Source organism: Chanos chanos, chromosome 7 (assembly GCF_902362185.1).
Source record: "Chanos chanos chromosome 7, fChaCha1.1, whole genome shotgun sequence".
In the NCBI taxonomy this organism is placed as follows: Eukaryota; Metazoa; Chordata; class Actinopteri; order Gonorynchiformes; family Chanidae; genus Chanos; species Chanos chanos.
Window position 1 is genome coordinate 37,753,031 of NC_044501.1, and position 17,459 is coordinate 37,770,489.

A 17,459-nucleotide genomic window follows, 5' to 3' on the forward strand; every position below is an offset into this window, starting at 1 on the left:
ACATTTGTCTTGTATGGCCGACTGAATGAATCATTCAGTCAGTCAGTCTGTATATAAACTCACCTGCACATATTTTTCTCCTCTTCATTGCTGGAAAAACAAAATTATGAATATTCTACATTATTGAAACCCTAAATCTCCTGACAAATTTACAGCAGTTCAGTGGTAAATTAATGTGATATAGTAAGTGCATGGGACCGATGATTTTTTCTAATAAAACTGCACATTGTGTGAATTCTTAAATTAGGAGTGCATTGGTACAGTCAAAGTCATAAATTCATGAATTATGGTACCTTGCCTTTCAAGAATACAGCAAAGCATTAATCCAAAACCAGTAAATAAACCAAAAACTGGAATCAAGAACGGCGCAAATCTCCCTCATATGGTTTGCCAAGTATTACTCTACCGTAGTATGTGTTACTGTCTTGTACTGTGATATGATGTCTACAAAGAGAAACTGTCCAGTCATCCAGTCACACAACTTCAGGTTCAGGCCTCCAGCCTTTTAGTGTCACACAGTAGACTGAGTCCCCCACCTTTACTGTGGATCTTCACCAGCTCCAACAACAAGAGGACCATCTGGACCAACAACATGAATCAGCTCTGGAATCATAGGCAGAGTGTTCATAAATACATCTGTCATATAAAATCATAAGTCAGGGAAACAGTTTTCCTCAACACTACTGACCTTAATAAAGAACAGTATGACATATTAACACTCAAATATATGCTCTCTCTCTCTCTCTCTCTCTCTCTCTCTCTCTCTCTCTCTCATGCACACCCACAAACACACTCACACAAAGGCTTAAAAAGGGAGCTTATACCTGTTATACACATTATTGCACAGTGAAAAAACAGGAGGATCCGATAAACAGGCTTCATCTCCCATAGATACGAGTCCACATGATATCACCTCTACGTTACTGAACAAAACCCCTTTCCAGCCATGTCAAATAAAGCACGTTTCTTGACTGTGGCATGAAACTAGTAGAACATGCTTGTCTATAAAACCAACCTCATGAGCAGGCCAGTGCTGATAACCTGTCCTACCAGGATAGATGGTCTCCTGAAAAACTGAAAATAATTTCTGTCAAGTAAACTGTAGCACACATGAGTACAAATGATAATGTTATTAATCACAGAAACTAACACACATTAAATTGATGACAGGTAAATGAATCTACATGCACGACTGTGTCTCAAATAAAGAAAACTAGAGAGGGAAAAATCTGGAAAAACTTAGATCCAATCAGATGAAGCAAAGTCAGCCTCACACTAGCAGGTTCACACCCTAAAGAGGCAAAAAGACATAACATATTCAAAACCATCAACTATTTTTCATATATTTGATCTAGAATTGATTTTGGCTTTGCATTTAGATTAGTTTACAAACACATTAATTCAATGGATGTGAGAGGATGACAAATACATAATATTGACATATCATAACCGGCTAGCCTACCATGCAAACCATACAACACAGAGTGGGGGACCAGTTGATAACTTGGGAGTGACATTAAGGCCTGCATTAAGGTAGATTACAGCTTGACCTACTCTTGTTGAGTTCTCTCACCCAGAGTTTTGAGTAGCGAGAGTAGAGTGTAATTGAACTTCTTGTGAGGTTTTGGTATTGTTTTGGGTATTGTCCTGACCTTCATTCTGCCAAAGCTGTGACACAGCAGTGTACCCAGTTCTAACTCCAAGGCTCACCACTGATCAGTCAAGATGCACGCAAAGAATTGAATAATGTTCATTATCCAGAAATATATTCAGCTATAGTTAAAACATAAGGTTAAGAATCATTTGTTCTGCGGAGAGAGAATGATAAATACGGGGTTATTACAGTAGCTCCTTTTTACCCACTTAGCATTAAGGATCATTATAACCCTACAATGATCTTTTCAAAGCCTGGAATGTATAAGCTGGTAGTAAGACATTCTGTTACTGCATATACAGCGAAAACACAGTTCTTTTGGACGGCATCACATTTTTTGTTGCATTTTTTTCTTGTCACTGATGAATCAAACGGTTGATTTCGGTGTAGTAGGCGTTCTTTCATGTCACAGATTGGTTTATTCCAATTTCCACATCTCATGTCGGCCAGTTTCACTCACACTGACATGTGAAATCAATCCTTTTATTGCCCAAAACCACCAGTAGCCTCCCATTGCAAACACATGAGGCCTACACTCTGGAGTCTTTGGCCCTCATACATACACCCTAATGATAAATATGGGGTTATTGCAGGGGTGGTTTCCTAAATTTATGTCTGAACACATTCCACAACACAGATTAGAGGATATAAAAATTTGTGATTATACAACATACCAACACACACAACTGTGGGGCCTTCTGACTTCTGTCTGTAGAGTAACACTGCACAGCCAGTCTGTATTCACTCTCTCACCCTGCTTCATGTTACACTGCAGTGAAATGTTTTGCAATTTTAGCTTCCGCTGGTGGATAAACAAATATGCAGTATATGTATGTAGCTGCAGATGCCAACGAATAAACATTACGAAATTTTTGAACTACTAAATTAATCACTCACTCACTCACTCACTATCTAAGCGGCTTATCCTGATTAGGGTCGTGGGGGGTGCTGGAGCCTCCCAGTGGTCATAGGGCGAAAGGCAGGGAAACAGCCTGGACAGGTCGCCAGTCCATCGCGGGGCCAAATTAATCACATGAATTTAATTGTTAAAAAAGCAGGAGAGTTTAGTAGTTTAGTAGTTTTTGTATAACAATTTCAACGATCACTCAAAACAAACAAACACACAGACACTTTTTCTCTCTCTCTCTCTCTCTCTCTCTCTCTCTCTCTCTCTCTCTCTCTTAATAAAACTCCACACTCTTAATAAAAAATCGGCTCATGGATGCTTGTCTGCCTTTCCTTTATTTTGCAGTTGCAGTTTCTGGCCACTGGGGGGAAACATATACGGTGAGCAAAGCTTAAACATCTGTGACCTAACATGACCTCTACAAGGCCAGAAATGATCGCTCCTCAGAGACTCATTTGGCTCAAGAAAATACAACAAAATTCACATTTTAACACCTTCAATTATTTGTAGGATCTGATCAATTTAAAATTCTGCTAAGATAATATTTTAGGAGAGTACTGGTTGATTTATTGACTTAAGGCTGGTTGATTTATGGACTTCTTACATTTTTTGAATTAGTGATCATAGTGAACTATTTGCTGAATAAATGTGTTTTAGTATTTCAAGATGGCCAAGGACTCAATTGCTGTTTGAGCAAATGTATCAGTAGTCTATTTTTCTAATATTTATGAGAGAGGAAGCAGACATAGTGTCAGTAATGTGTAAAAAACTAGATGGTGTCACTATGGTTTGGTTAAAAGGTTCAGTAACATGGCAGCAGCAGGGCATCCTCAGCTTGGAGTGTCTGCACCTGTTCTGAGTAGTTAGACCACAGGCCTTGGGAGAAAACTGAACACGAGGGGCTGTGTGTCTGTGTGAGTGTGTGTGTGTGTGTGTGTGTGTGAGAGAGAGAGAGAGAGAGAGAGAGAGAGTATTTTGAGTGCTAACATGCCAAACTGTTATTTATTAAGGTCAGTAGTGTTGAGGACAACTTTATCACTGACTTAATGTGAGTGTGATGGTCAGATATTATTGTATCTATGACCAATTGAAAAAAACAACACAGAATAAAACCTCTGTATCTCCTGCACCTGGTATGAGACTGCAGTATGAAGGAAGAGACCTCCAGACCATCTGTACCCTACTGCTCTCCTTACCTTCATCTGCTCTTCACAGCTGAGACTGTCTCTCTTTCTGTCTCTCTCTCCCCCCCCCCCCCCCCCCCCCCCCACTCCCCCCTTCTCTATCTCTGCCAGTCTTTCTCTTAGACTCTATACCATTTGTCATATCACAAGAAAAATAAGTAGAATATTGGAAAATGTCAATGAATTAATCAGTCTGTGTGTTTATATATGTTGTTATATGAAAATGAACTGTGAATTCCTCTTTTCTGTTCACTTCTCTTCTTTTGGCAACACATTGATATCAGGGAAATCGATGTCATACATGTCACAAAACATATTTTCAGAGGTGGCAAAAGTAAAAGTAGAAGTACTCTTGCTAAAAAAAAAAGTACTCTAAGCGGAGTTAAACTGACAACCATTTTTGTAAATTGTAAATGAGTGAGTATTGTACAGAATTGTATAGTATGATTCAGTAATTTCAGGAGGGAAATTTTAACTCGGTAATTTTTTTGGTACTTCTACTTTTACTTTTCCCATCTCTGCATGTTTTAAAAAACAAATTACTTAATAGATTATTAAAAATATAATTTACACTTTATTAATGCTTTTATAATTTCTAAAACTGGTCAGATCCTGGTATTTTAGTCTAACGCATTAGGAAGTGATATTAAACTCTCTGACGTTGAGAGTTTATCGGTGGCCGTCTCTTCCCTCACAGTTTGCGTCTATACAGTCGTGTATTTCCTCTCCTCACATGGACGTGTCTTCAGATCTTGAGAGGAGGAGTCCTGTTCAGCAGCACTGATCTTAGAGATTTGATCAATTTGGAGAAAAACTAAACGCCATCCTCTGATTTGTCCCTGTAGCTGTTTGATGATTTGTGGTCGTTTCTCTAATAAGGTAAGAGTGAGTGTAATTGGTGGTTGTGGTGAGGGTGCTGTCTCTAGGGGGGTTGAAAGTGCACAGATACTTCAGTCACTCTGGGAGATCAGAGGTGAAGGTTCTTCTCTGTGCTGAGCTGTTCAAACAGAGTGTTGTCTGGGGCAGAGAGAGAGAGAGATGGAGAGCTGCCTGTGGATCATTTTTCTCTTTTCCATCATTCAGGTCATCACAGCTGGTAAGTGCAGGTTCATGGTCAAAAGGTCAAGTGATCATTATAAAGGAGTCTGTGTAGTGTAGAGACAGAATTAAAAAAATATATATATATGTCTAAGAAGTAATAAATGATTGAGACACCGAATCTTGTCATTGTAATCATAATGATTCTTAGAAATATTTACAGATGTAGCACAGTATTGAGACATTCACTGAAGTAAAATGAAAGATTGTTACTTGATATTTAGATGTGAAGTATTTGTCTAGTCTGAAAATGATCCACAGCTGGAAATCACTTGAATGTTACACTGAGACAATTCCTTGCACACAAATTACATATTCTTTAAATGCACTTAATTCAGTTTGAAACAGAATCTGTTAAAATATATGCCAAAGATTTTAAAAAAGAATTCTACAGAGGGAAGAAGTTTCTGTCTCTTTGCTCTCTCTCTGTCTCTCTCTCTCTCTCTCTCTCTCTCTCTCTCTGTCAGCTCCAGACAGTGTGAGGCTGGTGAATGGTGGTAAGCGCTGTGCTGGGAGAGTGGAGGTTCTTCATGAGGGACAGTGGGGCACGGTTTGTTCTTTTTACTGGGATATGACTGATGCTGCAGTGGTGTGTAGAGAGCTGGACTGTGGGGAGGCTGTAGCAGTATTGCATAATGCCCATTTTGGAGAGGGATCAGGACCAATCTGGATGGATAATGTGGCCTGCAGTGGGTCAGAGTCTACACTGAAGAACTGTACATCAGCAGGATGGGGCAAACATAACTGTCTTCATTCTGAAGATGCTGGAGTCATCTGCTCAGGTAGACTGGACAAAACTTTACTATATAATTACATGGATATACTGACATGCCAACTCAGTAGACAAGCACATTTATTTTGTATCTTAATCTTAACTCTGTGGCTCACACTGTCGGTCTGTAGCTAATTGTTTTCTAAAATCGCTGAGCACTCAGCATTTTTACCAGGTGAAAAAACAAAATAAAACAAAATAAAATAAACATAATTTGATTAGTAATATTGAAAGAACATATCGCATCATTAGATAAATGAGAATTAAATTGAATATTTACAACTTACCCTTTGTAAAAGCAGAGAAAACAACCAGTTAAAACAGAGGACACGGCACAGTCATTCAAAAATGTCATTTGTGCTGTTCATACTTTTTCTGATGGCTGAAGAACGGCACTGCTGAGAGAGCATGAGAATGGATGCTTGATATTACAGAGTAATGAAGATTAATGAGAAAATAATTAGGAAATGGCTCCATTCATGTATCACACACACCACTTGAAGACAAGTCGAAACACTGATGCGTTTGTTGTTGGCGTGAGAGCAGAAGCAGTCCACTTGCAAAGATACCAATTTTAAATTATAAATTGATGCTAATTTCAAGTTTTCGGAGAGGTTCCCGCCACTGTCTACTACAGTTCACAGTCTCCACACCTCAGTTTATGTTTCAGCCTTAGTCTCCCGTTGGGAATTTTATTTCCCGGTTTCAGAGGACGTCTCTCTTTTCCCAGGGAAATAGTAAAATTGAGGACAGACTGCACTGACTTCTTGTTTTTATGAAGTGGATAGTCCATGAGGGTGCTATAAGTGAAATTATATATACACAGTATGGAGTTTTATTTGTCCATGTTTTATTTGCTTCATCTCTCAAGGTTCATTTTTTTTTAACTAAAGATTTATTAGTTTTATCATCAGCTCTCGGCTTAATTGCAGAAAGGGTTAAAGTTTATTCAGTTTGCAGAGCAGATGTGTCAGGGCCTCATACTTTTAATATTCATAGGACAGGAAGCAGACACAGTGTCAGTAATATGATAATAACTAGATGATGTCCCTATAGTTTAGGTTCAGTAGCATGGCAGCAGCAGAGCTGCCTCAGTGTGGAGTGTCAGTCAGGTTTGTGCACCTGTTCTGTGGTTAAACCACAGGCACTGGAAGAAACTGCTTGCTGTCTGTCTCTATCGCTCGCTCTCTCTCGCTTCAACTTGATCCTGATATATATTTAAAACAAGTTTTCAACTTGTTTTAACCAACTTAGCAGTACTCATTACTAGTTTACAAAGCTTACACAGCAAGTATTCTTAAAACCATGGATGTAGTAACTAGCCAAACACCACTGCCTTAGTCACACAGCAATTGATAAGACAGATTAAACTTAAAATAACCGCACCACTGCTAGATAGCCATGTGCACGAGTCAGCTTCCAAATGGTGACATACGTTTAAGTCATTACCTGAGTAGATAAACTGCAGATAGCAAGCACACACACATACCACGTCACAGAACAATCATTTTTTAAGCAAGAAAAAGTCGTTAACACAACTGCTCAATAGAATTCCACTCCCCGCATGCCCTGTACAAACTAGGAAGGAAATAGCAACAGAACTCTGTTACAGTATTGTCAAATATGTTAAAGAAACTTAAATGGCAAAGTCAGTCTAGACCGAGTTGTAATTCATTTAAAGCTAATCTGTTTCAGATGCCTTCTACTTTTGTGTGCAGTTTCAGAATTTCTGAACACGTGAAGGGATGATCCATTGTGTGCATGTCACAACAGCAATAGCCCCCTGACCACCAATATTTCAAGTAATGCAAACTTGAAAAAAATTAAGTGAATCAGTATTCTTACCCCAAAAGCAAATAAAAACTTCATGTAAATTAGTAAAATGAATTACTGGTGAAAAAAATGAGTAAGGTTTGCTTGTTTCTTTCAGCAAGGACATTTTTTAGCTTTTGCAGTGATGGGGGTAGAATATCTCTGATGGCTTAGTAGAGATGTTCAATATGTCAAGTTCTCAGTAGTAAAATGGAGCATGGTTTTTGAACTCCACCATCCTAACTCTCATCACGTAAATTTGACACGTGGGAACTCTTGCTTAAAAAAAATAAAAAAAAACCCCACCAATTCACCAAATCATTCGCAATTTACAAAATCGGTTATCAGTACAACTCTACTTAGAGTACTTTTATTTTAGCAAGAGTGCGTCTGCTTTTTCCCCCGAGATTTTATATTTAGTTTGATTTACCAAATGGTTACATCAGACCCTATCACCCTATTCCCAGAGGAAAATATTTTAAAACAGTACAGCTCAAAATGGCTCTGAAAAGTTATACAATTGTCTTAAATATTCTCACTAGTTCAAGGTGGTTTATAAACTGATATACTGAAGCACTTGTGGAGCAAAAGATTCCAACATGACGAAGGCAATACATTTGTCTTTTTGCTGCATACTTTCCTACCAGTAAATTTATACTGCAACACCCTATTTGAGAGTTTAGAAAAAAAATGTCCTTAAAATATTTCCAAAACATTTCTGTAGATAAGGATTTCTGAACATTGAAACTATAGTTTGATTTTTTTTTTTTTTTTGGATCTATAATGATTGAAAAGCAAAATGCACTTTCCCATCAACAAAGGTTCCAAAAAATATTTGGAGGACAGTTCTTCATTGTTACACTGGGGGAGTGGTGCTGGACCCATGCGCAAGACACGAAGATTGTAGTCACAAAACTTTACTCACTAAATGAAGATCAAAATACAGGTACAAACAGGAACAAAACCGATAACAAAAAGGTGCAGCGTAACAGTGTGAATTTAAACACAAACAACAATAAACCAAGGACAGGTGAAACACAAGGGCTTAAATACAAGAGGAAAACTAAACAGGGCAAACATGATTGGATAAAATTAAACAAGGGGGGAACGAGGTTAATAAATGCAACAAACAGGATCAGGTGAGGGGTGGAAACACACACGGAAGAGGAGCACAAGTCATTTCAAACTAAAAGTCCAAATAAGAGGTCCAGGCTGTGACATTCATAGAGTTGCTTTAATGTTTTACATGTGTTTTCTGGAGATGCAAGACTTACAGCACTGGGCAAACTGACGGTTTACAATGTATGTTCCAGTTTTTGTCAAATGGTTGCACTAAGTGACACTATATAGTCAGAGAAAACCATAGAAAAACATTTCAAAACTCTTCCAGAACAGGTTTAATGAGACATGCAATAAACATCTAAAAAAAATAACTGCATAAAAAAAACACCTCAAGCTAACATAACATTGTCACAAGTGTTCAACCATGTAATGAATACATTTTAGCAATGTAAATTGGTACATTGAGTTATGAGTCTGTGGATTTCCTGTCACCAGTCAAATGGGTTTTGAGGCTGTGTCATCTGCATGGCGGCTGATTTTCTAGTTGTGTTTGACCTTTGAATTTTTATGATTTTGATTCCTGTAATCCTGTGAGTTTTTGATGCTCAAGTTTAGCTGAGTGAATTTGGATTGTATTAAGGCATATGTTAGTCTCTAGCTTCCAAAAATGATCAAAAATCCTGTTTTTATTCTTTCTTTCTTTTTTTTCCTTTGCCTGTGTATTACTGCCACTGAAGAGAATGTGAGGAATAATAGGACAGTATCTTGTGGCGATCTGGCCTTACTTGTAATTTAATCCTATCAGACTATGGCCAAATGGTACAGATGGTGCTATGATCTCCATGCATGTAACATGGCCTTTGCTGTGCATAAGGATCCGTTATTTTCAGTTTTCACTGCGTGAAAAGTGGTGTATTCGGAAATATCCGGACGAAGTAAACTTCCGCTAAACCTGCTGTTTTTCGGAGGTATTCGGATGCCCGCAGAACTTTGTCATGCGGACCTGAAAACTCCCGCAAATGTCCGAATACAGCTGTCAGACGGCAGTTTTCAGGCAACCGCGTGACCACAGTCGTTAGCTGACGGCTTGGCCTTTCAAATGCTAATAACAGTCAGTGGTCTAGGTGGGACTGGGTATAGAAGCCTGCCCCCCTTCCTCACTGTAACTTTCTATCAGTTAGCCTATATGTAATATTTAGCCGATATTTTGATAACCACACAAACTTCTTAGGTGTTGCATGGTGTATAATACAGCAGTGGTAGGCCCATGTAGCCTTTAATATCATTGCTCTGTCGTGCAGCTAAATTACAATGGACACTTCAAATGGAGCATACAAAAACACACTGAAAACATAATTTAAAAAAAGTCTAAATGAGAGGTTCATTAATTACATATTTGATGGTTATGCAACTGTCCTTTACTTGGGGTCAAAGGTACAGGGTGACCAGATACAAACAGACCAAATGGGGGACAAGTAGTAAGTTTGTGTGGGACAATGTGGGACATGTTACTAATGCTGAGAGATGATGTAAAACTTAGATGTAATGTCAGTCTAACTGTATAAGAAACACTTGTATACACTTGTATTGATAGACATCCAACATGCATTGGCCATTACAGGCCCATCAAAGGCAACTGTACTTAAGCAAAGCAGCAGGCATCATACAGCTCAAGTCTTTCAAGTTAAACCCCTGACCAAATTCAACTATAAGAATAAATAAGGCTCAAAATAAAATATTACATAAAATAAAACAATTTCAATGCAAATCTTTATATCAAGCCAAAATCTCTATTGGATGAGAAGCATGGTCAGAAGGGATAAAAGAACTTTTTGACCATGACGTCGGCTGACAGCGTTTATCTTCATATCTGTAAAGTTTCACTAAGTTTGGTTTCTGTGACGTAGCAAAGAAATTCGTCGGCCCCACAGCTGCACAGTTTGATTGACGGTCGCCACAGACTCTTGATGACCGCCCTCAACGCTCTCCTCTCAGCCATTTGGTGAAAGCAAGGCTTTTAAAAAAACTCGCCTATGTTGCATTTTCACTGCTTTTGACATAGCGCTATTAAATAGATTAGAAACTATGCTCATGTGCGGGCGGGTAAAATAATGGATCCCTATATTTTTTATTTCTGACAGTTAAAAAACCAAACGACCAGCGAAAATGCGGGACATTATCTCAGTATGAGGGATGCGGGACAAAGGATACAGGACTTTAAAAAAAAAAAAAAAGTTTACAGGGCATAGGAGTTTTTGTTGTTGATTCTCGCTTGTTTGTTCGGAATGTTTCTCCTCAGTACGAGGACGCGCCCCGTTTTCAAACCACCCACTTAGAATCTAAGGTTGAGTCCTGTCCAATCAGTTTTCTGTGCGTGCATGGCGTAGGGTGACAGGAACCAATAGCATTGTGTGCAACTGCAGCGCGAAATTTGCTTTGGAGAAGGGGTTACCTGTAGTAAGGTAAGGAGAAGCGAGTCACTGAAGGATTACAGAAGTTTTACTCCGTATTCTGTCGATAGTGTGCATTTTGGAGATGGCTTGCAAAAGAACACTTAAGTTTTCGAACGAACAGCGGAGTGGAGAGGCTACTCGTGCGCCGGGAATATCCAATTTTTCCAACGGCGAGTCCGAACGAAAACAAACAACTGGTGTCCCCGTTAAATGCATTTTTAAGAAGATGTCTGAACAGCAGTAAACGTTCATGGAGAATGTTATTCGGCGGTTGGACAGGATGGAGTCCCATCAAAGAGGCGCAAGAGGAGTCTGCCCGAGAAAAGAAGACGAGCGGGAAATAACTCTGTTTCCGTAAGTTTATTTCTGTAGCCTTCTTGCTTTCGTCTTTGACTGCCGCGCATTCTGATACGTTCACATTTCTTTATCTGCTTTATCCCTTAATGTGGTTGAATTTAACTCTTGTATTAATTTTGCTTCTACAGGAAGCTGTGCGGATCATGCATAATGCTGAAAACAACACGCACAGATATGATCCACGGACAAGGTAGGACAGCGTGTTTTGTTGGTAGACTATATCGTCGCGATTGTTTCATAGCAGTGCTTGGAATTCTAAACGAACTTTTAATCAATCTTCCTTTCTCCTCCGCTTTTTTTTCTCTCTAGCATCCTGAAAGACCGATTGAGACTATTCGAAAGAGTTACCGGGTGAATCCAGAGAACAAAGAGGGGGGCAGGATCGCCACTCGAACGAGGCAAAGGAGGAGAAGAGTAAGTCAAAAGATCATTTCCCTAGTAGTTCTTAGACTTTTTCTCCATTTGCTATTTTCAGTGATCTAATTTCTCTTTTCACTGTGTTTTGCATCTGCTCAAGGCCAGAGCTAGTGTTCTTTAAACTGAGGAAGAGGCTGCCATATGGAGGACCGCATCAGTAGATATAATTTCTGAAGGGGACGCCGCCATCTTGGATGGAAGGCCAGCGTGGGTCCTCCCGCCTAGCACAGAGTTGTCTGCACTGTGTGGGGTGCTACAGAATAGAGACCACGGAAGCTGGGTTGTTCTTGGGAATGCTCAACATTTAGAGTTTCATTTATGCTCCCAAAAGCATTTGTATTATATACTATGATATTACAGTATATTCTGTTCTAATGTATTCTATTCTGTTATATATTGTACATTGAGATATATATATATATATATATATAGATATAGATATATAAAATTGTCAATTTATATGCCTTATATTATACTGTATTTGCTTTATTTATAATAAAATTTGTGTAATTCATTTTTGTTTGCCAGACTATCTATACAATCTACCTATGAACATAAAACAACACCACCACCAATAATAATAATATTAATAATAATTATTATTATTATTATATAAACCATATGAATTCATGTTTGGGGACCCACAATGGACCAATGGGGAAGGGTTTTAGAGGAGGGGCAAGACATTGCTCCACCAATCCAAAGAAAGACTTTTGACCAATTGCAGGATACCTGGTGGCCCAAGGTGTGAAGTGCAAATGTTCCCTTCCAAGCACCCCAAGGGATTATTCACCATGGCAACTAAGGGCTCTAGGCAGACCCCAAAACACGGTACATATTCAGGAGTATTCCATGCCGCGTAACAGAGCTGCAAACTGCCGGATACAGCCGATAATCTGCGGAGTATCCGGGAATATACAGATGTATTCCAGGCCGAATACACCTCTTTTCACGCAGTGTTTGTCTTTACAGAGAGGGGAGAAGGCAGATATGAGGATACTATGAGAGCTTTTTTTTGCAACCTCAGAATTAGTGAAACATTTAATAACCCGCGTATTGCAAAATATGAAGTCTCACCTCCAGTTCCTGCCCAGCAACACGAACATTTTAAAGACCCACATTAAAACTGCAGATTTCACGTCATTTTAACAAACTGTATTTAAGTATTTAGACTAAAATACTACAATTATCTCCATTAAGTGTGAAAGCAATTTCTTCTAATTATATTTGTAAGATGAAGTCATTGTATCTTTTGAATTGACAGGTCATGTGACCAGACTAGTGGATGGATTTAACTTGTGTTCTGGGAGACTAGAGCTTCTACGTGGAAACAAATGGGGCACGGTGTGTGATGCTGCCTTTGACCAGCAGGATGCAGAGGTTGTGTGTCGAGAGCTGGGCTGTGGGGCTCCTGGAGAAATTCTGGGAGGAGCAGCTTTTGGCAGAGGGGAGGGCCATGTGTTGTCAGATGAGTTTCAGTGTGGAGGAAATGAATCTGAGATTTTCCTTTGTCCAAAATCAACTTCCCAAAAACAAAACTGTTCTCACGATAATGATGTGGGACTTACATGCAGCGGTAAAGTTTCTGTTTTGTCCCTCACCTTTAAGTAAATCATCATAAATGTTTGAAAATGTAACATTTCACTGTAGAAAGCGTTATACTTTAAATCTGCAAGAATATTTGCCATGTCTATTGTATATGTATTCACTAGAAAAGAACTGTCCAACTTGTACTGCTACATTGTCTTACATGTAGAGTACATATGACAATGACCCTAATGGATGACTTTTCATGCACAGCTTACACAGAGTTCAAACTGGTTGGAGGCCTTGACTCCTGTGCTGGTCGAGTTGAGCTGCGGTACCTGAATGAGTGGGGCACAGTGTGTGATGCATCATGGGACATGAGAGCTGCCAGTGTCCTCTGTAGACAGCTGAATTGTGGGAGTGCTCTGGGGGTCGTGGGGTTGGACCGTTTTGGAGAGGGGAGTGGCCACATTTGGTCTGATGTGTTTGATTGCCAGGGGAATGAGACGCACCTGTCAGAATGTGTCATCTCTTCATGGAGTCGAGCTTCATGTTCTCATGAACAGGATGTTGGAGTCATCTGCTCTGGTGAGCTTACATAGCTTGTAGAGTGGTGATCTGTTTACTACTATGTCTAATAGATACGTGATTTTTAAACACTGATTAAAATTAAAGTATTATGACAATAAATCACTGAATTGGTGGATGTTTTTGATAAATATAAGTTCTTCTCTTTAGATTCCTCAAAGTCTCTTCAGGATGGAATGCTGCGGACCACTGGAGAGGGAGAATGTGAGGGAGAAGTTGAGCTTTATTACCGTAAGGCCTGGAGGAGAGTTCTGTTGAACTCTTTTGGTTTCCCTGAAGCATCTGTGGTCTGCAGACAGTTGGGTTGTGGCTCTGCTGTAAAGTTCTGGACCTCCTTTCCATCCAGCATCAAAGGCACTGAAATGTGTCTGACAGATTTTTCATGCTCTGGGAATGAAGCTCATGTATATCAATGCAGACGAATTGCTGGCACAGTCTGCAGTCACAGTGAATATCCATCTGTCACCTGCTCTGGTGAGACACTCATGTGATCTAAATTAATAGATCTAATATGGCCTTTTTGAAGTCTGTCATAATATGCGTCAAAATGCTATAAAATAATTGCAGTGTTGAAGTCTACCTTTTTTTTCTTAAGTATGTCTCTGCCTGTTTGTAGATTCAGGTCCCAGGTCCCTCAGACTGGTGGGTACTAGGAGTGACTGTGCAGGGAGATTGGAAATTTTCCACAAAAACTCATGGGGAACAGTATGTGATGATTCCTGGGATATTGAGGATGCCCAGGTCGTGTGCAGACAGCTCCAGTGTGGAGAGGCCCTGAGTGTTCCAGTTCCAGCCTGGTTTGGTCCTGGAACTGGACCCATATGGCTGGATGAGGTGGAGTGCCTGGGGAATGAGACGTCCCTGTTGAGTTGTTCTTCAAAGAGATGGGGACAACATGACTGTGGACACAGTGAAGATGTGGGAGTGGTGTGTTCAGGTATTCCGTCATAGAAAGACCTTTGTATGAATCATTTGTATGCAACCATAACTTTATTACTCTGAAGATAAATGTTCTGGTAAAGAGTGAAATGGAACACACACATTAATTTATGAAAAATGTGTTTGTGTTTTTTTTCAAGGATGCATAAACAAAAATTATACATATTTCAAAGATGTATGTACTCTTTTCTTCACTTGGTGATAGTTTCAGCTCATCATAGATTAGCTCCACAGAATTGTCATTATTAATGTACTGGATTTTTGATAGCATGGACGAAACTGAAAAATGTGCCTCAGGACCTATGCTGATTTTCATAACTGGGATTACCACTCCGCTGCAAAAGTTACCTTTTTTTATTTTAGAGATAAGTTTCAGACCACAGCTTGGACTCTTGGACACTATAAGTCAGTCTTAAAGATGACACTTTGTTTTCTCAGAGTTCAAAGAGGTCAGACTTACTGAAGGCTGCTCAGGGAACCTGGAGGTATTTTATAATGGGACCTGGGGTAATGTCTGCATGAACCAGATGGACTCAGACACAGCCTCTTTAATCTGCCAAGAGCTGAACTGTGGAAAGAGTGGCAGTGTTGACTGGGCCAGACCAAGAGTGGCTTCAGCTCCAAACTGGCTTGATTTAATGAAATGCAGACCACATGACGTCACTCTGTGGCAGTGTCCATCTTCACCCTGGGGTCAGAATGAATGCACTGATGTGGAAGTGGCTCAAATTACCTGTTCAGGTAAGACAGCATTGTATTCTATGGTTACATTTTATATTTTCTCACCTGTATAATATGTTATTTTTGTACCTCTAGTGAAGATCAGGAGCATTTTAGAACATGTAGATCAGTGGATCAAATTATTTCTTCATTTTAAAGAAAAATGATGAATTTTTTTTTACATTACAAACTGAAGTTGGTGCCATGTTTCTTCTGTTATTTGTACAGAAGAAAAAAATTTGAATCCACGAAGTCATTTGACATGTTCAGCATCTACAGCCCAGAGGCCTTGTTCAAGTGAGACAACTTGAAAATTATTCAAATTATATTTCTGTCCTCTTTCATGAAAATATTTTTATTGACAATACTTAACAAAGGAGATAATCTTGTCCTAACTAATTTATACTTCAGTGTTGTAGAACAAAATGAAATGAATTTGCCATCAAACAGTTGATGAGTGATAGTCTCAGTTTAACAGAGGGATTTATGACAAATCCACTGTGAGAGATCCAGCCAGTTGGAGTACAAGTGTAAAATCGTCATGTTTCCTATGCAGTTTCATGCTTCGTTCAGTGTAAAACATGGGTATAGTTTCTATGAGAGCATAATGAGGAATGGCTTTGAATATTCTAATAATTGATGGGAATATTTAGCAGTTTGTGTTTTGAACATTTGTTTTGTAGACCGTCTACCTCTCAGATTGATGGGAGGAGAGGGCCAATGCTCTGGGAGGCTGGAGGTTTATCATAACGGTACCTGGGGCTCAGTCTGTGATGATCTGTGGGACATGAGGGATGCTCAGGTGGTGTGCAGGCAGCTGGGCTGTGGTCAGGCACTGAGGGCTGATGGGAGTGTTGTCTCTGGTCATGGAGAGGACACTGTGTGGCTGAGTAGAGTGGAGTGCAGAGGCAGTGAGTTCCAGCTGTGGGACTGCTCTCTCTCCCTGAAGAACCACACTGACTGTTCCAAAGAGAGACATGCCAAGGTCACCTGTACAGGTTTGAGAGAGGGATTCTGATCTACTTATACACAGTCAAATATATTATATATTATGCTTATTCATGTAGAGATACTACTTACCACTATTACACTATCTTTTAAACTTTTGTGCCTGAGCCAGTTGTTTTCAAACTGATTAATTCATATTTGGTTATTATGGATAATGTCATTCATTTCAACTATAACCACATTAAACCATGCATCACTAAAGCATACATTTCATATTAAAAATCGAAGAAACTGAATTAAGTTTAACTTTGATGATCTACTGCAATCTTTCACTTTTTATAGATCAGTCATCTCTACCTGAAACCACCACAGGTGAATGTCATTGTTATGAAGTGTAAATAAAAGATGAATATTGTCATCATTAAAATGTGATAGCAAAATGATCCAGTGTCATTACAGTTACAATAAAATTCATACACAAGCTTTTCATTCCTTTTTTTCTGTTTCTAGGGAAAATAATGACATCTACTGGATCCTTATCATCATCAGGTAATGTGATCATCTGTATGTACTCCTGTCTCCACTCTTTTCTTAAAAAACAACATCTGGTGAACCCAAAAAACTTCCTTAAACTTTGTTTGCTTAAAACTATGTCCTTGCATCCATAGTACAAAATATAACTATGTGAATGATTACATTTTCTAACCCAGTAGCTTGTTTAGCCAGGTGTTGGGGTATCACGTTAAAATGATAGATAAATGTTTAGGTTCAGTATATTGTGATGTGATTTTTTTTAATTGTTTTTTCTAATGTCTCTAACAGTTCAGTGATGAATAAATCTTCAAAATGCTGTGGTATGATATTTTTCTGTATTTTTTTCTAGTGTCTCCAACAGTTGTTAGCAGACGGACCACAACCTCAAAGACTCTGTCTCCAGCTCCACGTCATTCTGTTCCCTTGGCGGTTTTCCTGGTTCTAGGAACACTGCTCCTACTGCTGGTGGTGCTTCTGGTTGTGATGT

The 17,459-nt window shown here is 39.2% G+C and overlaps 1 protein-coding gene across 1 annotated transcript in view; it reads left to right on the forward strand.

The window, feature by feature from the left end:
- Nucleotides 1-5,414: 5,414 nt before the first annotated feature.
- LOC115816331 (deleted in malignant brain tumors 1 protein-like) overlaps nt 5,415-17,459 on the forward strand; it is a 51,393-nt gene continuing 39,348 nt past the window's right edge. The window contains exons 1-8 of the mRNA XM_030779287.1: nt 5,415-5,625; nt 12,981-13,292; nt 13,517-13,831; nt 13,982-14,318; nt 14,461-14,768; nt 15,209-15,511; nt 15,719-15,787; nt 16,174-16,488. Of these exons, the coding sequence (XP_030635147.1) occupies nt 5,415-5,625; nt 12,981-13,292; nt 13,517-13,831; nt 13,982-14,318; nt 14,461-14,768; nt 15,209-15,511; nt 15,719-15,787; nt 16,174-16,488 (2,170 nt within the window). The remainder of the gene's footprint in view (nt 5,626-12,980; nt 13,293-13,516; nt 13,832-13,981; nt 14,319-14,460; nt 14,769-15,208; nt 15,512-15,718; nt 15,788-16,173; nt 16,489-17,459) is intronic.